The sequence below is a fragment of the Panicum virgatum genome, chromosome 6N, assembly GCF_016808335.1.
Source record: "Panicum virgatum strain AP13 chromosome 6N, P.virgatum_v5, whole genome shotgun sequence".
Classification (NCBI taxonomy): Eukaryota; Viridiplantae; Streptophyta; class Magnoliopsida; order Poales; family Poaceae; genus Panicum; species Panicum virgatum.
The window spans coordinates 47,793,125-47,807,417 of record NC_053150.1 but is presented as its reverse complement, the minus strand read 5'-3'; the positions used below and the strand labels follow the sequence as shown (position 1 = coordinate 47,807,417).

Genomic DNA, 14,293 nt, shown 5'->3' with positions numbered 1-14,293 from the left:
GGCTGCACACCACTCCTCGTCCTCGGCCGGACGAACGGAGCGGTGGAGTGGCCGGCAGGTGAGACCGGCCACTTTTGCTCCGAAGAGCAAACGCGTTGCCGCTCCGGGCCATAACCTATTAACCTCCTCGTGACGCCCTCCTCGCCGTGTCCGGCCCTGCCGCCGCCGATCGACTGCCAACTGCCCGCACGCAACAACGCCGTCGTGGCCCATCGTCTTTTAACGACTCGGTCCAGGATAACGGTTAAGATCTACTCTACATTTTGAGTAAATCACACTTGCTAAATAACTCTCTTGCACTTTTATCCTCGCTTCGCGCAAAAGGTTCGAACCGGAGTTATTAACTTTCCAGGGACTGTCTATTTAAGTCAGTCCAACTCCCTTTCCGTTTCCAGTCTGGGACTAAAGAAATACTGTGCCGCGTGCTACAGTCGCGATGATGAATCTACGGGTGACCGGACGGTGGGAAACTTACGGTCGACTCCACCTACTCCACCACATGGTGGACCCCACCACTCCTCCTTCCCCTTCTTTTTTCTCAAGCGCTCCCGGCTCCTTTCCCTTCCCCTTTCTTCCTCTTCCTTCGTCCTCCCCAGATCCAGCGCAGGGGGACCCGACCAGTCCGAGTTGGGCGGAGGAGGCGCAGCAGTGGAGGGGGGTGGCGCCGCCGGTGGGGAGGCGCAGCATGGGCCCGGGGCGCGCCACGCGCATCAAATGTGTGTGCTTGCCCATCCGGTGGGGAGGCGCTGCACGGCCCGGCGGCGGTCCTCTGTGCGCCGCCGCCAGATCCGCGCGCTGCCACCGCCGCGCGCTCCACCGCCGCCGCCGCCGGTGAAGCGTCCCCTCGTAAGAGAAGACTTAAATGTGATACAAAACACCAGTCCCAGGAGGCTGATGCCACATTTATTACATCAGATGGTTCAAAACAGTACAAACCTTGGAGGACACTCGATACAGATGATAATAATAATTAACCAAGCTACGACATAACACCAGACCGCAAACCACATGGGGTCTATCACAGGCTCAGAGTATTGCGACAGCGGCGGCATCTTGACAGGGCTGATTCCACAGGCAAGGTTGGGTGTAGAACGATAACCCTACTCAGCGTCGTTTGGCACGAAGTCTGGGTCTTCTTCTGTAAAAAGTAAGATTGGGGTGAGTACAAACGTACTCAGCAAGTCCAACCACACCCATGGAGGGGGTTAAATCAGAGTAATATGCATAGGTAAATCAAGGATAAGGTTACAGTTTAATTTACAGAAAACTATACTTTATGCAGGGGTTCATTTAACAGAAAACTTTTTCGAAAATCAGTTTTTGTAGTAACACGGAGTTTAAGTTTAAACTGCTACCGGACTCCCCGTCCGTCGTAGCACACGGCACAACTGCCGGACACAATTCCAAAACAACTCACACCAGCCCATCCCAAAGAAACACTAGTTATGTGACCACACCGTAACTCGCCCAATACCGTGGGCACGGACTATTCGAATAGATTCTTAACTCTGCAGAGGTGTGCAACTTTACCCACAAGTAGGATACCACAACTCGAACACCGTCGTGTCGGTGTAGATCCCAACATAGCCATTACCCACCATAGCTAAGCCTGACTAGCCATCACGGGATGCACCAAGGGGTCATTGACCGTTCACTTAGGTATAACCGGGCATAAGTCACTCGGGGTTTATCCCTTTTCCTTAGTCACCCGCCGCTCTCAGCTCTCCTGATGGCTATCACACCAACTAGTGGGATTTATGCTACGCTGTAAGCATCTAGGCCCTCAAGGTATGTTTCGGTGATTAATGACAATCATTATTGTGACTAATGAGTTTGTGCAGCTTAATAGATCATTATCGCTCATTTGGTCATATGTCAAAAGAGGCCCCTCAATTTCATTATTCAAAAAGGCGATCTCGGTATTCAACTCAATTATATGGCAAGACTAAGGATCTTTCTAGTCCTAAGTGTCATAAGGTTGAGAAGGACACTTAGGTTAGTATAGGTTTTATAGTTTTGTAGTGATCGCACTATTAAGAGGGGTTAAGGCTAAGTAACTTGAGCATGGACATGGTCATTTGAAAATGGATGCACACTATGGTCACTCAGGTTTCTAGAAGTTCAAATAAGTGGTTCTCAACTTATATCTCAAGAATATTTAGATTTCATTCAAGACTCAAATCAGAAAAGGCAAAATCAGAAAAAGTCTTTAACACCGGTTTAACCGACGACCTCTATTTTCTATACGTCGGTTAAACGAAGTCAGCAGAGTCTGGACAAGTCAATACACCGGTTAAACCGACGTGTTTGAATTTAACGTCGGTGCATTAGTCCAGAGTTGGTTTTTCCAGGGTATTTCAAGTTCAATACACCGGTTAAACCGACGATGTTTGAAATGGGACGTCGGTGCAATTGACCAGTGAGATGGTTTTTCCAAGGACTTCAGAAGTTGTACTCACCGGTTAAACCGACGATAGGTTTGAGTTAACGTCGGTGCAGTTGTCCAGAGACTTGATTTTTCAGTTGATCAATGGACAACTACACTCACCGGTTAAACCGATGATACGTCGGTTAATCTGCCCAAGTTGTAACGGCTAGTTTTTCAGAAGGGGCAGTTTACATTCATCGGTTAAACCGACGATGACTATTGGAGGTACGTCGGATTAACCGGCGCTACGCAGTTTTCTGGCAGCTTTTCTCCAACGGCTCTATTCGTGTGAGCTGCCTATATATACCCCTCCAATGGGTCATTTTGCTACTCTTGACACCAGGCAACATCCATACACTCAATACTATAGTCAAGAGCCACCTTGAGCTTCATCTTTCACATATTTGTTCATTCAATCAATCAAGAAGCAAGATTAAGGACTTGAGTAGAGAGAAGCTTGTGTGCATCCGTTCTTGGTGATCGGTTCTTGCTCAAGTGAAGGCCTTAGCTTGTTACTCTTGGTGATTGGCATCACCTAGGCGATCTTGGTGATCGAGGTGTTTCTCGCGGAGCTTGCCAAGGATTGTGGGAGCCCGGAGAAGAAGATTGTACGTGGCTTGATCTCCACCACGCCGGGATGGTGAACGGAGACTCTTAGTGAGCGCCCTCGTCTCGGTGACTTGGGAGGTGACAAGACTCTTTGTGAGTGTCACAACGTGGATTAGGGGTGTGTGCCAACACATCGATACCACGGGAAAAAAATCCGGTTGTCTCTTGCCCACTCTCTTTATTCAAGCATTTTCTTTCATGCAATTTATTCATGAGCTTGACTTAGAGATCATAACTTAGCTCTACCTTGCTAGGCTTTACTTCTCTTTTTATCTCTCTTAGCTTGTGTAAGTAGCTTAGTTATCCGGTTGGTGAATTGGTGCCTTACTATCTTTGTATAGGTTAAGGTTGCTTTACTTTGTTTTAGAAATTGAAAAAGGCCCAATTCACCCCCCTCTTGGTCCATCGATCCTTACATACGCCGTTGCCCACTCAACGGTCGAGTGGTTTGCACGATAGTGGAGTTAGGTGAGATGACACACCAACTCGGTCCTTAGACACGACAAGATGGATATCTCCCTTCTTTGCCCTGCCACACAGGCATAAGCACACCAATCGGCAATTCACACAGAAATGCCGTCCATCTCGTCCATACTCATCTTTCGAAAATCCACATTTTATCCCTTCCCACACACACACACATTTTCTTTAACAAATAAATCATATTATGAGTAAAGTCCTAAGCGTTCTAATATCGATTAACGTCCAATCAAAATCAGACATTAATCTAGGTGGTCAAGGAATGGTTATCACAAATCAAAGGGGTGGCTATCCAACCGTGTTTTCATGCAAGCAAAACATATGCAATTTTTATAAAACAGGCCGTTGGGTTGTGTTTATAAAAACTAGGACAGAAACATGCATCAAAGGATGGGATTGAACTTGCCGTCTTCGTAGCCTTCGGGGAGGTCCTGTCCTTCGGGCTCGGGGTCGCGGAACTGGTCCTCGTTCTCCTGCTCACAGTACGGCTCGTTGACGGTTCTCCTTCGTTCACTCCGTGGTCTACAGCGCACACAAACAAGCACACAATCAAAATAAAGATTTGTCGTCGAGCTCGAAACGGGGACACATGAAATATAGAGTATAGAGTGATATTTTCAAGTGGTTTCTGAATGACATGGTCAAGACTGGGTTAAATTAGGCATGGTAAAGTTTCGGTTTGATCCGGGGTTGTTTGGTACATGAAATGATAGGTTTAGTAAAGGTTTGTTGCCGGACAAGGGGTCGGGGCTTAGTTGTAATTAATGAAAGAGCTTATTTAGAATTTCGGGAAAGGTTTGGGTTACTTGGGAAAAGGATAGGGTCTTATTTCTAATCAAATTTATATAGTGGAGGCTTTGTTTGTGATTACCATAAAGGACAGGGTTTTATTTGAAAGAAAACAAAGGGTGGGAGGGCTCTTAGATAAATAGAAAGGAATGGAGGGGGTTATGGGCAAAAACGCCCTTTCTTCCTCTTCCTCCCCCGCGCTGGAAACAGGGGAGGGGGCCGGCGGCTCGCCGGCGTTGCCGAATCCGGCGGCCAAGGGCTCGAGGCGGCTCTGGGGTAAGGGGAAAAGGGCCAAGGAAGCTCGCGGGGTTGATTCCCGGCCGCGGCTTGGCCCGAGGTGGCCCGAGGCGGCATAGCCACGGCGGCCGGCGGCAACGGGCGGCGGTGGCGTTCGGCTGGCGGCCCTAGGCCACGATAGCGGACGGGAAGGGGGGGAAAGGAGCTGGGAGGTGCGGGGGTCCGATCCCCGGCCTCACCTTGAGTTGGGGCGGCGGGCAGGAGCGGGTCGACGGGCGCGGCGGCGGGTGGAGGAACTACGGCGACGGTGGCGGTGCTGGGGTTCAGGAGGAGGCGGCACGGGGTTGCGAGCTCGCTGAGGAGCTCGGGGGTGCCCCTCGGCCCTATTTATGGGCGGCTAAGGCGGTGGAGGGGGTGAGAGCGGGGCGACGGCCAGCGAGGCGGCCCTGAGCGGCGTTAATGGTGTGGGGGCGGCGAGGCTCTGTGCGGGCGTCAACGGGGGCGGGCGCGTACGGCGATGGGACACGACGCTGCGGCCGCGGCCGGGCGGCGACCAGCGCAGGCGATGCTGTGCCGAAGTCGCCGCCGCTGTGCAGCGTCAACGGCAGTCGCTTCGTGTCGCGGCGTCGCGTCGCGGCGTGCCGTGCGCGCGCACGCGGGAACAAGGGGGGCAGCAGGCGGCCGGCTGGGCGCGCTCGCGCGCGTTTGCGTGGGCCGGTGCGGCAGTGGCCGAGCGGAGCGAGCGCGCGTGCGGGGCAGGCGAGCAGGCGGAGCAGCGCGGCCGGGAGCACGGGGGTGGTGACGCGGCCCGGCGCGCCGTGCGCGCGTGTGCGCGTGCTGCGTACACGGCGGGCCGAGGGCAGCGCGCGCGGCCTGGGCAGGCGAGATGGCGGCGAGCGGCCTGCACGGGAGGGGGGGCAGGCGTGGCGGCGAGCTGGGGCAAGCCGGGCCGAGCGGCGCGCGGGAGGAGAGAGGGGTCGGCCCTCGGTGCGCGCGGCAGGGGAGAGAGAAAGAGGGAAGGAAAAAGGAAGAAAAGAGAAAAAGAAAATAGAAAAAGAGAAAGAGAGAGAAAAGAGAGAGGGAGAGAGCGGATCCGCGCCGTGATCGCAGCGCCCGGTCGGCCACGCGCGGCGCCCGGGCGCGCGTGAGCGCGACGCGCGGGTCGAGGGGAAAACAGGGTGCGGGATACGGGTGTCGGGTCTTTGGGGAATCGGAAGATCTGGCGGAACAGGGAAGTTCCCGAAAAGCTGGGGTTAGGGTTTTAAGGAGGGATCGAGCTCAATGTCGAGAAACAAATTTAGCACACGATTTAATTTGGTGAGTTTTCAGGACGTTACAGCCGGAGCCGCCTCCCCGGGGTGCGGCGGCCGTGCGCTCCCCCGTCGGCGGGGTGGAAGACGGGGGCGGCGCGGATCCGCCGCCGCCTCGCGCCTCCAGTTTTTTTTTCAAAAAATTTTCAACAATTTTTTTTAATTCCTTTTTGATTTTTTCGGATGAATATTTTTTTTAATGACGCAAAAAAAATTCTTGAAATTTTTTTCTGCTCTCATATTTTGCTTGAAATGTTTTTTGTCTCCAAAATTTTTCTTGTATTTTTTTTAAAAAAATTTAATCAGAAAACGACAAAAAATTCTATAAATGGAAAAAAACAACGGGCGGAAAATCGACCGTACGGGAGGCTCCCGTACGGTTGACGTAAATTAGCGGTGCCCTGCTACAGTAGCCGTGCGCTGCAGTAACCGCGCGTGGCAGTCTTGTTAGGCGTGCCGCGTGCGTGCCCGGAGCAGCGGACCGGCGCCGTTGGTCGACGGAACGAGCGTGTCCGTCGCACGGGAACGGCGAGGAGGGTTCACGCGCCCGTGCCGCGCGGCCACAAGAACGCGAGGGGGGCGCACGGGGGCAGCGGCGACCCCACCGGTCACTGTGGCGAGGGTTGGCATGGCACCGCGCCGCGCCGGCACGGCATCGTTCACGAACGTGGCCAGCGCGCGTCCAATCCGACAGCCATGTGGCGGGGGAAAGCTACCGGCCGCGCGACCCGGGCCGCGCGTGCATGCACCTCGCGAGTGCGGCCTGCCGGCCGGTGCCCGGCGGGGCCGGAGCCGGGGGGAAAGGCGTGGCTCCGAGCTGCGCGCATCACGACGCATGGTGCCCGCCCGCCTTGCCGCGGCTGTGGCCGGGTGCGGGCGGGGAGATGGAGCCCCCGGCTCCGGCTGGCTGCCACTCGCCGGAATCTCCACCGCCGTGTCCCCGGGGCGATCCGCACACGGCGACGTCCAGAAAGGGCCAAGCAAGGCATCGCATTCTGGTCACGCGGCCCCCGGCGTCCACCGGGACGACAGCAACACACGATGCCGGAACGCTGCGCCTGGATCAGTACCTTCTTTTTTTTCTTTTAACGTGACGAGCCACCAGAAAGTTAGTTGCCAGTATCAGGATGCAAGTGGGGCGGGTTCTGCCGCGAACCCACTGGCCCAACCCGCGCCGCGAACCCGCTCAACCCGCGCCGCAAACCCGCATCGCTGAAGCGGACCACGCGGCTGTGGTCGCGGTTACCCACCAGCGGCGCCGCAACAGCCGCCAAAACTCAGTGCATCCATCGCCTTTATCATACGAGCTCCGCGACGACCAGCTAATCAAGCATCATCGAACGACGAACGTGGACCCTCTTCTTTCAGCATTACAGAGTGATTAGGGCCATGCTGAGCTCAGATGTGGCTCCAGTCAGGAACACCTGATTTCAGCAACTTGCCACACTGTTTTCCTAGTGCTGCAATCGTACTAGCACACACATGATGAGCCACATGAGCCAGAGAATATGGTGCTGACATAAAGTTCGAGACGATAGCAATCGGCACTTCAGCAGGCATGATAAAACCAGCGAAAAAACACCATAGGAAGATGCAAGAGAGCTTATTCAGAACAGAATTTTGTGGGGTTATGGTGGTGTCAAATAAAACAGTAGAAATTCAGGTACACTTCAAATCTGCCTATTTTTCTATTTAGCTACAAAGGCACTATGAACGATACAGATGTGCAAGCTTCTTTCTCATTTACCCCTGCTACTATCTAAAGACAAGATAGGACGCGTCCATGCTAGAGCACAGTATTTAATACACAAAAAATAAAAAATGAGCAAAAGGTGAGCAAGATAATTAAACACCATCTTTTGATACATGAACCAAGCGATTCGCACGCTTACACCAGCAAAAAAACAAAATCAAGGTTACTTACTCATCGTCCAGGAACTGTGATTGCTTCCATCTATCTCGTGCATTTGCAAGGGAGCACAGTTGCTATGTCCCTCCCCCACAAAGAGCATGTGCCAACAACTCTGCTCAATCCAGATTCAAGTTTTGCCACTTTTCCTTAATTTCGCTGTAGCACATCTAACATCTCCAGATCCTCACCTATTGACACTTCTTTTGCCCCGGGAAGGAGTTTTCCTTCATCAGCAGTACTTTCTGCCACTCATCCATGGATTGAGTTCCAAGGACACTTAAACAGTTAAATAAAAGTATGCGGTTCCATTCCCTCTGCTTGTTAACTTAACAATACCAGATGGCTCAGGCGTCCTCGATGTTTACATTGTACCGTAATCCAGCCGCTCCCACTTGAAGGACCTACCAGAATTAATCCGCAGCAAAGCTCGCATGAATACACATACGCAAACGCAGACTGCTGCTATGGCAAGCATTGAATGGATATATGGCCGAGCAAGCAACCCTCGTGACCGCAAAGGTTTCCTTAGCACACCAGACTCCAAAATGGCGCACTGGGAGCAAGATTGTATTTGCAATGCTCGAACCCCACCAATATTTCCTGACTGATCCATTCGAATTTCATCCTTATCGACCATTATGCTAACCTGGCTATTCTTCTTGTCCACCAGCTTTTGCGCAACAAGCTCATTATAAGAATTATGGTTCCTCAACTTGGCATATGTTTCAGGAGATTGACCATCATCATCTAGAACCGACTGCCAGCAGTTTAAACCGATCTGCAGTGATGTATGCATTATCAGAAGAAATATTGATGTGAATAACTTAGAGCGAAAGTGTGAAACACAAACTAAACTTCACTGAACATACCTGTTGAGGATCATCTGTCAAGGCATCAACTATGTCCTCTGCATTCTCAATTGATGCAGCAAGATGTAACGGAGTTAATCCACCAGGACCAGGAAAGTTTGGTAGGAAGGGGTAAACTTTGGAATTATCAGGGCAAATTACAACAAACTTCACGAGCAAATGTACCATGCGGCTGCTCTTTCTTTTCACAGCTCTGTTCAGAAGATGAACCTCTGCTAGCATCTCCATAGTTTCCTGTGATAGTTCATCGCTAACCAAGCTCCTCTTGGCAAGGATATCCAGAAGTGTTTTAGTAAGAGAGCACCAGTCACGCTCACTAGAGAACAGCAAAAGATACTTGAACCGAGGAGTTGAGAACTGAATCAAATCCAAATCAGAAACATCGGGTCTGGAGGAAGATGTACAGGCAGCGGCCCTTTGAAAGAGCCAGCCAAGTTCGTTAAGAAAGTGCAGAACTTGATCCCTTGGCTTTGATTGCCTAGGGTCGTGAACCTGATCATCTGAAGGGACATCAGGAAACTGTGAATCCTCAAGCTCAACTTCAAGGTTTCTCAATTCCTGACAAACACTTGAACTTGCAACAATAACAGGGAAGCTGTTACCCCTGAACCTGTTCTCCACCTGTAAATATCAAGCATGGCAGTTGCAATCATCTTTACCAATATGAACTAATTTCCATATATCAAAACAATAACATTGAATTACAAACCTCAATAAAGCAGCGCCCAAGAATAAGATCTGGTTCTCCTGGCAAGTCAAAGGTCTCAACACCTGAATCATCATATATGGTACCTGGATATGCTGAGCACAGCACTTCTTTGGATATGTACTTCCCCGTGCTGGTACAGTGGATCCTGCATTGAAGCAAGGTTCAGAAAATCAATAAAATGGCCGATATTATTGTCAATACAACAATTTTACGACAGAAAACTTACTGGGTGCCAGGAATAGTTAAATTACGGCCCTTCAGAATGAGAGAGGTCTTTTGCCCACCAACAACAGCAATTGGTGACACAAAGGTCAACTCAGGTGTATTCCATGTTCTCCACGATTTCGATAAACGGGTTGTTCCTGAAATGAATTAGGAAACTTGGCATCAATAAAAATGAAGTGACAAAATCAAAGTAATGGCACTATTGACTAGTTGTGTGCATACCCTCATTATATGATACCAACTTGGAATCGGTTCGAACCAAAAACCTTCCTTCCCTCCAGAAATCCAAATCGGGATTTTGAACTAGCGTGTTTACTCTCTGGAGAAGATTTTCTTCAAGCTGTGTTCACATCACATAGGTTCCGCATTAGATATACTAAATATAGGTGTCTAATTTTGTTGTCTAATTGAAAGGCTAACTTACCTCCTCCCATGCAATAGCTGGCATTGATAGGTACATGGATAGTACAAGGCAACCAGGGCGAATGTATCCTTCCATCTCCGTAGGGCTGTGTTTGAGCCAATTTACAATCTGAACACAAAAGAAAAGAGAAATATTTCAATGACAAGGTCATGTCGTAAACAGGCTAAAGGAGGACTTCAAGTGATATTGTTAAAATAATCTAACTAGTTAAATCATACCTCGTCACGAAGGTTCCCAGGTATTGTGCTTGGCTCCTTGCCAAACAGCTTGAATATAATCCTACCAGTCCGGTCCTATAAAATGGTAAATCAAGAGAATAACAGAATTTAGTATATGGTGATATATGACATCTTGGAAAAGTGCGCCGACAACTGGAACTGCAAGCTTCTAATATGACCTACCTGTCCATCTGAGTTTGAGGTAGAAGGTGAGTGATCTGAACAAGACGTTGAGGCATAACACGACTGATACCCAGGATTTGGTGGTGATCCATTCTCGATTGGCCGATCTGAATCCTTGAATAATTCAAGTGGTGGTGCACACCATGCCCGACTTGTGCTAACCTCAACCATTGCAGCATCTTCCCCATAATCATGAGGGTGCCTATCCTCCTCATCCACTGAATGTACGGGGAAGAATTTGTGAGTTATAGGTGGAGAGGACGAAGGAGATCTCTCATCCAGAGGATTACTACTCTCTGATGATAAGTACTTGTTTGCAGAGTCCATCTTAGGAGGAATGTCCTCCTCAGTACCACCAAACAGCTGCAGTGACAAGTATGGCCGAGTTTCTTGATCTGTCTGCATATATGTATGAGGTTGACTTCCGTGAGTGCTATTGCTTCTCGTGAAACCAGCAGCAGGAAAAGCTCGGACTGATTTATCATGTGAATTTACAACAGTCGCAGGCTCTGTTGAGTGACTCTTGCTCTTGTTGTTACCACTACTGTCACTGCTACCTTGGGACTGAGATGTATTTGTCTCAGGGGTTGAAGTGGCAAGGCCAGTTGATAAAACTGCTAGCAAATCCATGGTTGATGGCACAGTTTGCTTGTCAATTCCATTAGCCGTCTTTTGCATAGAATCCTCTTGTTGCTCTTGCGAAGCATTCAAATCAACAACTTCTAAAGGAGGAGACTTTGCAACAGAGGTGGTGTTGTTCAATGAATTTATTTTGCTTATTATTTCGACCAGATTCTGTTTATCTGGTATTGGAGCGATGCTTGGCGCTTTACCAGTGTTGGAACCTATCATTGCAACAATAAAAATCAGTACTTGTTAAAAATCACAAAGTTGTGAGAGAGTATACTGAGTGCACAGTGAGTGCTGGTACCTTGCAAGCGTGCAATAACCGTAATCAGATTGACAATATCCTGCGTCCTATTTGCTGCATTTTCTTGGTTTCCAGGTAGCAGCAACTGTGAAGCCACATCTGTTGGCTGAGTTTTTCTTCTTCGCCGGTTGTGTCCGGCGAGCCTACGTCTGCAGCTCCTCTTACCCTCATCAAACTCCGCGAGTGGGTGAAATCTAAACGATTGACGAGAAGAACCAACTTATTAGTAACTAAACTCTCTCGCTCACAGCCTTACCCCCAACACCGGCAGCACCATGACAGAGAACCGCAACCATCTCTCCGGCCAAATACGCACGGCGTGTGAAGAAGCGATCAAATCATAAAAACAGATTCCTAAGAGTAGCCCATCATAACAACAAAAGTTGTCATGAAAGTTTTGGAGGAGGGTGCGGGTTACTATCATTACCTACTGCACTGCTGGCAGAAGCGCTGCATCTGGCTGGCGACGAGCGCCTTGGTGGTCTTGCTGTGGGTCTCGCAGACCTTGTGCCTCCGGTGGTAATCCTTGGCGCTTGTCAGATCCGCTCGGCAGTCATCCACCTGGCACATCGGGTAGCTCGCGCCTCCGTTCGCGCCCCCACCGCCTCCCGATCCTCCAGCGCTCCCCGGCGATCCGGACCGGACCCGCTTGCTCGGCCTAACAACAGCCTCCTGCCCCGCCGCAGCCGAAGCGGGCGGGGATGGCGAGGAAGCCACGGGGGCAGGCGGGCTGGTGTCCATCGGTGTCGCGGCGTCCTTCCGCAGCCCGAGCTGAAGATTCAGCGCGCCGTTTCCCTGTCGATGCGCCTCAGCCGCCTTCGCGGCCGCCGAGGCCGGCTGCGGCTGCTGCTGCTGGGCCTGGGCGCCACCGCCGCCGAGGCGAAGCGCGTCGGAGGACGGCCTCGCGATGAGCGCGCGGCTGTCCCAGTCCCACATCTTGGGGTTCCAGTTCCCGTCCCCCGCCGCCGCCGCCCTGGCCGGCGCCACGGCGGCGGGCCACGGGTGGGCGCGCTTCTTCGCCGCGGCGGCATGGGGCGGCAGCGGCTGGATCTGGTGCAGGAACAGCGGGGGGGCCACCTGGGGCCCCACCTCCCGCTGCATCGCTCCTCAAGGCCTCCTCCTCCCCCAACGCCGCCGGTCCACCCCCCGACGGATCTGCACCACGAGGCCGGTCAACCAATCAGCGACGAGGAGGCGGCAGCAGCAGCAGGAGACGCCAGCGGCGGCGGCGGAAGGTTCCAGCTACCTGCTCGGCAAGTCTTCGCGGAGGGGGGCCAAGTCGCCCGCGTCACGTCACCCGCCCTCGCGGCCGCCCCCCAGAAATAGCACCAGAAATATCCCGCCCGGGAAGGAAGCGATGCTGCGATGCGAGCGAGCAGAGGTGGTGGAATCGGCGGTGGAAAGAGCGCGGCGCGCGGGCGGAGGTTGGGGATGGGGGGGAGGGAGGGGTGGGAGGAATGGGCTGGTGCCGTGATGCGGCGCTGGAAGGGAGGCGGCAAAGGGCAGGAGAGAGAAAGGGAGGGAGGGAGGAGGCCGCGGGGAATCGAGCGGAGCCGGGCAGGCAGGCAGGCGAGTGGGGGAGACGGCTCGGGTTTTGGCCTGGCCGTCGCCTGGCCTCGTCGGGCGCGGTGGCGTCCTGGCGCGGCAACAGGGCCGGGTGGTGGCGTGCGCGTGGATGGATCGATCCGCACCGATGGCAGGCGCGCGTAATTAGCGCACGGGCGCGGGGGCGGGACGGGGAGCGCGGCGAGCCGTGGTGGTGGTGGGTGGTGGTGCCGCCAGCCGCCCCACGCCGCTGCCCCGCCGGCCGTACGGCGGGGCGGGGTTGGCGAGAGCGATCGCGCGTCGCGGACAGCGGCGGGCACGGGTACCGGTGGTACGAGCCCCACCACCACCACGGCACCACTCGTGCTCGTACGCGCGGCGTGCGTGTCCCCTGGCCAGGCCGGCAACCTGACCCCCCCGGCCGTGGTGGCGCGGCCGCGTGGTGCGGAGGTGCCTGTGCGCGCCTGCTTGTCACGGTACGGCTCTGGCGCGCCGGGCCCGTCGAGGTAGACTCGGATCCTCTGGCGTCCTCGTACGACGATGCCATCTGCCACATGCATTATTGTACTTAGTACGTTACCATATTTACCCCGACAGTACTGCGGGTTTCTTTCCGGGGTGTCTAGTGGGTGAAAAAATTTGGATTTGACTACCGTATTTCGTTGTTATTTGATAATTAATATTCAATTATGGATTAATTAATATCATTAGATTTATTTCATAGGAATCAGTTAGACTATGTAATTAGTTATTTTTTCAACTACATTTAATACTCCATGTATGTGTCTAAAAATTTCATATGACCGAGACTACGCAAACTTTTTTAGATCTAAACGAGATTTGGGTAAAATAGCCACCTACGGCGGGTGCTAGTTTGACCTTGTTTAGGTGTCTTTAAAATTTCAAAACTTTACAAGATTCCCGCACATCGAATCTTTAAACGTATGCATGAAGTATTAAATATAGTTAAATAAAATAACTAATTACACAGTTTGTCTGTAATTTGCGAGACGAATCTTTTGAGCCTAGTTAACCTATGATCGGATAATAATTACTAAATACAAACAAAAAGTGTTACAGTATTTTACACCCAAAAATTTAAGTTTACGTATCTAAACACCACCTTTGATGAAAGTTTTATGCACATCAAATACAGTGTCATGTTATAATTTTAGATGATGTGGTACTGAATCAATGAGTAGAGAGATAAAATAATGAAACTGTGTATGTACGGTCACCAACTTTTGATGAATCTTAGAATGAAATATGATGATTGCTTATGTAATAGCAAATGCGATATAATATATTGGGAAGTGAGTTTCTTCTATAATTTTATTTATGTTTTGTTGATGTGACACTCTTGAAAACAACAAAATGAAACAACCTATTGCGATTGGCCTAATGGATAGCCCCACCTTCTACCT

General features: G+C 51.6%; 1 protein-coding gene across 1 annotated transcript; it reads right to left on the bottom strand.

Annotated features, from left to right (window-relative positions):
- Window positions 1-7,459: 7,459 nt before the first annotated feature.
- Window positions 7,460-12,882, bottom strand: LOC120678931 (squamosa promoter-binding-like protein 15). Its single transcript, XM_039960389.1, has 11 exons — window positions 12,571-12,882; window positions 11,752-12,479; window positions 11,325-11,518; window positions 10,394-11,238; window positions 10,211-10,285; window positions 9,993-10,100; window positions 9,791-9,908; window positions 9,570-9,705; window positions 9,344-9,488; window positions 8,635-9,255; window positions 7,460-8,543 (listed from the first exon to the last, which is right to left on the bottom strand). The coding sequence occupies exons 2-11, from the start codon at window positions 12,423-12,425 to the stop codon at window positions 8,127-8,129; spliced, it is 3,333 nt and encodes a 1,110-aa protein (XP_039816323.1). The 5' UTR covers window positions 12,426-12,479; window positions 12,571-12,882; the 3' UTR covers window positions 7,460-8,126.
- Between the last annotated feature and the right edge of the window lie 1,411 nt (window positions 12,883-14,293).